General features: G+C 34.3%; 2 protein-coding genes across 2 annotated transcripts; one reads left to right on the top strand and one right to left on the bottom strand.

Moving 5' to 3' along the window:
• Nucleotides 1-2,359: 2,359 nt before the first annotated feature.
• LOC110622490 (pentatricopeptide repeat-containing protein At1g09220, mitochondrial) lies at nucleotides 2,360-5,123 on the top strand. Its single transcript, XM_021766998.2, has one exon. The coding sequence runs from the start codon at nucleotides 2,638-2,640 to the stop codon at nucleotides 4,114-4,116; it is 1,479 nt and encodes a 492-aa protein (XP_021622690.1). The 5' UTR covers nucleotides 2,360-2,637; the 3' UTR covers nucleotides 4,117-5,123.
• Nucleotides 5,124-5,309: 186 nt separating this feature from the next.
• On the bottom strand, nucleotides 5,310-7,414 carry LOC110622545 (tyrosine-specific transport protein). The gene is made up of 2 exons (XM_021767086.2): nucleotides 5,781-7,414; nucleotides 5,310-5,657 (listed from the first exon to the last, which is right to left on the bottom strand). Exons 1-2 carry the CDS (start codon nucleotides 7,319-7,321, stop codon nucleotides 5,579-5,581), a joined length of 1,620 nt encoding a protein of 539 aa, XP_021622778.1. The 5' UTR covers nucleotides 7,322-7,414; the 3' UTR covers nucleotides 5,310-5,578.

The raw sequence follows: 7,414 nt of genomic DNA, 5'->3' as shown, positions 1-7,414 counted from the left end.
AAAATAATATTATATTAAATGAGAATTTATTTAATTTTTAAATAACAGTCTATTAATTTAATTAATTTAAAAATTAAAATTAAATTTATTTAATTTTTAAATAAAAATATATGGATTTAATTGACTTATACCCTTTCTTTAATTGTCTATTGCTTCTAGATTAATTCTTGATGATCAGCTATACAATTTATAATTAAATCCATTTATATTTATTAGAATTAAAAAGTTAATGTCAAAGTTTACCAATTAATTAAATTAAAAAAATGGTTTGTATTGAACCTTTGGTATTTTATTGTAGTTTTTTTTGTAATTATGCTCGTAGAGGTTTGGAAACACGATTTTTTTTTTAACTCAAAATTTAAAATTGAAAAAATAAAACTTGAAATCTCTCAAATTTACTCAGATGCATTTTCCATATATTAAATCTGCGAGTGCCACAATTTTTATTGTATAGTAAAAAAAAATTAAAGTGTAATTTTTATTTTTTATTTAATTTTTAAATTGAAAAAAAATACGTATTCATGTTAATAACATTATCTATTATCTATTATAAAAATGTAATTAAGATAAAGATTACGAATTACCAGCAAGGCAAGGATGACTTTAAAGCTGACTTATTATACTTTTGGACCGACCTAATTACTAGAACGCATAAATAAATAAGTAAATTTCCAAAGTAATTATTTTTATTACAATAAAAAAGGTAAATTTATTAAATAAGTAAACCTCTTGTGTAGATTCCATGTCACTGAGCCTATCAGGAACAGATAATGCCTATGGTTAACGTGGACTTCTGGTCAATGTTAACCGTGTTAATTATTTTAATTATATTATATATATTAATATTTAATTGTTATTGTCATAGTGATTAATTGAAAGTTTGAAAGAAATATTTTTTTTATAGTTTATTATCTTAATTTCTAAGAATTGAATTCTTAAAAATTTTGAGAGAAGTATTAGTATTAATTATTTAAGCAAAAAGTATTAATTTCTAAACATTAATACTATACCTTAAAAATTATATTATAAAAAAAATACAATTAAAAATTATTTAAGCAACCCCATCCATTTTTTCTTTGTGATTGCGTTCTATTACAACTGGAATTTAACAACTCACCATTTTAAACCTCATCTCAGTATCATTGAATTGAAATTATATTTTTATTTATTTACTAGCTAAATCATATTTTATTTATTTATTTATTTGTAGGATGTAACATTTTATAATAAATCAATTTTTTATGAATAATCAGCACTATAACTAATGTGACACTCACAGATTTAATTTAATAATAATTGTATCTGAATAAATACGAGAGATTTCAAATTTTATTATTTTAATTTTTGATATACATTTGAAAAAAAAAAAAAAACACTACGAGCATGGTGCTTCTCTCCTGTCACCTTGGATGTTGGCCTTGTGATTTTTACTGACGATATGGCTTGTGAATATAGGTACCTAACAGTCTCATTGATTGAGGTTACATTTGAGTTTTCTTCATTTAGAGGAGCCATAATTTCTTGTGCTCGCTATGGCTATACCAAAAGTCTCCATTGGTAGCTGAAGCTTCTCCTACTAGAGGACTTGATTTGGTGCAAGCAGTGTTTGGATTGAGCTATTTTACTACTTTGACTATGGGTTGGTAATCAATCATGCGTAGCTTTGGTTCCTAGCTACTTGTTTCCATGAGGCTTTTGCTTCTCCGAAGTTGGCGACACTTTCTAGTCTCCATCAATGGGCTTGGATCCTTTGTGTTCATGTTTAAGATGGATCTTGTTTGTGTGATCTTTGGCACATGATAAAAAAATTTCTAGTTATTGCATAAGTTGACGTCATCTTGATGGCTTTTGTCAGGGTAGAATAGCCACGCTGGAAGTCGATCATCGTCGGTGACGGTGACGTTTTAGAGCAGTCTCACCTTCATACTCTCTTGTGCTGTAATTTGACCTTTTCCTAATAAAAATCTTGAAAGTGATTTTGTATTTACAAATTAAATTTTGGTTAGTAGTTGTTAATAAAATTAAATAAAAAATTCAATCTAATAATTATCTGTCATATAATCTCAAATGAATTTTCTTCTTATCCAAATTCAAAAATTATTTTATTTATACATGAACCAATATAAAAAATTAGTGATTTCATTTTTCTTATAAATTTAAGATTTATTAACTTAGATGTATATTTATTTTTATTATATTCTATATATTTATGATTTGTATTATTTTTTAACTTTATGAAGATTGGTTTTTATTTTTTAAAAATAATAAATTTATATTACAAAATTATACAATAATCAAAATTATAATTATATATTACAAGGCTTCAAAGTTCAAAGAAAAACAAGCAGGCTCCAGAAGATCAACAACTCGAGTCCATGGCCAATGCTCCTACAGCTCCTGAACTTTTAAAGGTCAAGCAGCTAAACACAGAAGCAGACTATGAGACTCCGATGTGTGAATTTCTTCATGGCCTGAATATCATATACATCCATCCACAGGCTAGCTGCAGAGAGACGTACACGTCTCTGACTAGGACATTTCAAGGAGAGCAACAACAACTAAGAACTATAAAGATCCAAGCTACTCCCAGTTGACTTCATTAGAAGCCATTGCAGCTTTCAACAGTCCTTGTTGAGGATGAGAGGAACAAGCTTTCTCCACTTGACAACAACAGCTACCTCTCTGTTTCCAAATTCACAGAGGTTGTCTTCCACAATTAAACTACAACAACAAGAAAAATCAAAACACTTGCTTTCTCTGTTACTCAAAAGCCCAACAATTCACCACACCACTCAACAAGTCCACTCTCAGCTACTCACCACTGGCTTGCTTAATCACTCCATGCTTCTCTTTAACACTTTGCTCAGATGCTATTCTCTTAGTAATTTCCCTCACTTATCTTTTCTTCTCTACCAACAACTCCAACAAGCCTATTTCCATTCCCCTTCTTTATCACCCCCTTCATTTGATAGCTTTGCCTATACATTCCTTGTAAATGCAAGCACCAATTTTTGTTGTCTGGGTCTAGGTAGGCAGTTTCAGAGTCTCATAACTAAAGCGGGTTTTCATTGTCATGTTTATGTACAAACTGCTCTAGTTAATATGTACGCTGCTAGTGGGGTTTTAGGTGATGCTCTGCTTGCGTTTGATGAAATGCCTCATAGGAATACGGTTACATGGAACGTGATGATTACTGGGTTGGTTAAGTGGGGTGAACTTGAATTTGCTCGTTCTCTGTTTGATGAGATGCCGGAGAAAAATGTTGTATCGTGGACTGGACTTGTTGATGGGTATATAAGGATGAATAGGTATAGTGAAGGTTTAGCTTTGTTTCGAAGAATGGTTATGTTAGAGGATATCAAACCAAGTGAGATAACTATTCTTGCCATTTTACCTGCCATTTCAAATATGGGAGAAATGAAAAATTGCCGATTGATCCATTGTTATGGGGAGAAAAGAGGATTTAATGCGTCTGATATACGTGTTACTAATTCAATAATAGATACTTATGCAAAATGTGGTTGCATAGTGAGTGCTTTGAGATTTTTTGAGGAGATTTCTGTAGAGAGGAAGAATTTGGTGTCATGGACGTCAATTATTTCGGGGCTCGCGATGTACGGGATGGGAAAGGAAGCAGTTGAAAGTTTTGAGGAGATGGAGAAAACAGGTTTGAAGCCCAATCGAGTGACGTTCTTGAGTGTTCTTAATGCCTGTAGTCATGGAGGATTGGTTGAAGAGGGCTTCAAGTTCTTCCAAAAGATGGTGAATGAGTATTGCATTGTACCAGATATTAAGCATTACGGGTGTTTAGTGGACATGCTAGGCAGGACGGGGAGGTTAGAAGAAGCAGAGAAATTGGCTTTGGGAATCCCTAGTGAAATTGTTAATGTTGTGATTTGGAGGACTCTTTTAGGTGCATGTAGCTTTCATGGTGATATCGAGATGGGTGAGAGGGTGACAAGAAAGATTATGGAGATTGAGAGAGGTTATGGAGGAGATTATGTGCTCATGTATAACATATTTGCTGGCGCTGGGAGGTTTGAGGATGCTGAGAGGTTGAGACATTTGATGGATCAGAGAAATGCCTTAAAAGTTCCTGGCCATAGTTTGGTCTGACCAATTACACTGATGCGTCAGATAGTTGTTGACATATTTGTCTTTTGCTTTTCAACTTAATCCAAGTAAAAGCTAGAGGTTCATGAATATCAAGGTCACACATCATAATAAAGATGCTTTGGAGTTCTCTAAATATTTTTGGCAATCTATTTATTGTTGTTGAATCCCCATTTAGCAGCGGCTAGTTGAAATGATGCCCTGAAATGGATATGGCTTACATGAGAAGGGATGGCACAAGCACCTGAGTGTTAACCAATGACTGAGTTCACTGTTCAAGTATGTGAGCAGGAGATGAATGCTGTTGCATTTGTTGATCCATATCATCAAATGCTCCTATTCAACTGCTCTGCAGCCTGTCAGTTACAAAAATTTTAGAGACCTGAGTTGCCATGAATCTGCAACCAAGCTGAGAATTATTATATGCTAATTAAAGCCTTGTGACACATGCTCTGGGACCAGTTATCCTGGTTTGTTCCTTTGAGCTTTCTTATTCAATATATATTACTTACATTCTCTGATCATGAAAAAGTGCTGGAACTTCTTAAGGGATTGGAGGACATGTTCCTTCCAAATGATGCAGACACCCATGTAGCAAACAAAAACCATATAATATGATCTAGAAGCAAAACTAACATCAAGTAGTTGCGTTCTTGAGACGACATTTTGAATTGTGCATAACTGACATTGTAAAACCATGGAGACAAGATAAGCTTGAGGAAACGTCTTCATTCTATGTAAAAAGTTATTTTTATTATACAAATATTTCTCCAATTTTTTTACTTTCCTGGATTGGTATTCTTCTGCCATGCATAAGGTTCAATTGCATTTGCATATTTCTATTGATGGGCTGTTGATCTGCATTCCATGTTCTCCTTTCCATTGCATGATTTGTTTCTGAAGCCAAGAGGAGAACAAATAAAATGAACAGCAGGGAATAATCTATGAGTTTGTAAACTCATACGCGAACATTTAAATATCCTCCATTTGGTATGATTTATTTTGCAAGAAAAGATTTGAAATGAATTCTTATAAAATCATACAGAATATTTTCTTTCAAAATAAAAATTTTGCAAGTTTAAAAGAGATAAATTCTACCATTCTAAATAAAAAAATTGATATAAATGAATTGAATTGAATTCTTGTGAAATCTTTGATTCCAAACAAGAGGTGGGAGAAGTTGATATAAATTGTGCTTTTGTATGATATTTCAAAAACAACGTTCATAATCAAAATATTAATTTGGCAATACCATTTGCACCATGGTATGCTTCTATCCGAGTTACAATTGTATTAAAAATTTGAAAATCAATCTATTGTCTGAATTAACCTGGTAATAAAATACACTATGAAATCCAAAGTAAGTCAAACAAATATGAGGCACAGACAAGTCATTAGATGCGGTTAATGTGGTTGAATTGTCAGTAATTGTCTATGAAGAGGAAAATCTTCTGCTGCTAATCATCTAATGCCAAATCCCCAAAATAACAGCTATGCCAAAAAGTAGCAGAAGTGTTGCATCTCCTCCTGGAAGAATGGATGACCTGAAAAGCCAGATTTTCTCTTTGAATTGTCTCTTTTCAATGTTCAAAAATGAAAAATCAGAAATCTGAAAAATATTACTGCATGCATTAGCAAATAACTAAACTCAAGATTCCTGGCAATACCTGAGCTTCTTCCTGGATTGTTGTACATATGCCATTACAGGAGGAAGTATGCCAAACAGGAAACAATTTGCATAAACTCCTGCAAAATCAAGGGCTCTTGAAAAGGTCGAGCGAAAGAAAGATCCTATGAGAATAGGAACACTGAGAACCAGCATTGTTACAAACATTTGATGAAATGAATTAGACTCAGCTAAGCTTGATGGCTGTTTATCTTCTGAGGCAGCAAAATCCTTTGATCCAACAAATAAAGCTCTCCCTGCATTTCCACTACACTGTTCACTAGAAAAAATTACTAACCCAACTTTTCCAGTCCCATCCCTATTTGAGAACATTTCAGATTGAGAGCTAAACTGTTCTGCATTGAGTTTCATAAACACCAAATCCAGGGTATCAAGGAGCTGTTTCGGAAAGCTAACAGCATAACCAATCAAGCTAGTTGCCAGAGCAGAAAATGCAAAACCCTGAACAGCAGATAAAGCTGAAGGATTGACAGAAAGCAATAGGGAGATAGGGTCATTGGAGGAGGCAGCAGTGTTAGCCCCAGCAAGCCCCAAAACAATCAAATTCCATGATAAAACCATGATCAATGGAACAGCTCCACCAATCAACACTGCTCTTTTTGCCTCAGAAACACTGTTCCCAGCAAGCTTACAAATAAAAGGGGTGATAACATGGAATCCCAATGTGAGCACAGCAACAGGTATAGCTGGCAAGATTGATGAAATACTCCATGAGGATTTAGCAAAGGAGCCCAAAACATTTGCTCTAGCCACAGAAAGACCAATACCCACTAGTGCAGTTATAGATAAAAGCATGAGCAAGCATAAAAACCGATTTGCAACATCAATGACCTTGAATGGAAAGAATGTAATCACAATCCCAGCTGCAAGTGGAAACAATGCATGAGCCAACACAAGATTCATCCATGGAAACCACTGAGACACTATTGCCCCAATACCTGAAACACAGGCTACTAACAAAGAAAAACTCAAGCTGGCATAAACCACAGCCACAAAGGCACCAAAATGACTCCCTAATGCTTTAGTTGCAAGGGCAGTAAAGCTCACCTCTGAAACCCCATCTTCCTGCATAGCAGCGAAACTGAGCTCTGCAACAAGAATAATAGAGGAGATAACATAAACCCAGCAAAGAAAAATGGCAACGGTTGATGGAAATGAGCCTGATCTAATAGTTGCAGCAGGCAGACCAAGCATCCCAGGCCCAACAGCAGTTCCAATAATCAAACTAACAGCACCCCAGAAGTTCTTTTGAGCTCCTTGTTGGTTTTCTTGAGTTTGATTGTTCCTGATAATTTTATCATTGCCGAATTGTTGAGCATGAATAGTAGCAGGGAGTGAAGCAGAATCTTGCTGAGAGCATCTTGGGACAAAACCGAGGGGGATTTTCGCAGAGGAAGTGAGCTTTTTGGTAGGTGTAATGCAAGAAATGGGAAATCTGGGCTGGGTGGTGTACGATGAAAGATTGAATCTTGAATGTGCAATTGAATTGGGTTTGGTTGAACAGTATGAAAGACGAAGCATTTTTTGGGAGATTGTAATATCGTTGATCTTTTTGAATCTTAGGAATCAGAATCTCTTTCCTTTTCAGAGGGAGTGTGGAAGAAAATATGATTC

This window comes from Manihot esculenta, chromosome 9 (genome assembly GCF_001659605.2).
Source record: "Manihot esculenta cultivar AM560-2 chromosome 9, M.esculenta_v8, whole genome shotgun sequence".
NCBI lineage: Eukaryota > Viridiplantae > Streptophyta > Magnoliopsida > Malpighiales > Euphorbiaceae > Manihot > Manihot esculenta.
The sequence above is the reverse complement of the archived record's forward strand: the minus strand, read 5'-3'. Positions and strand labels throughout refer to the sequence as shown.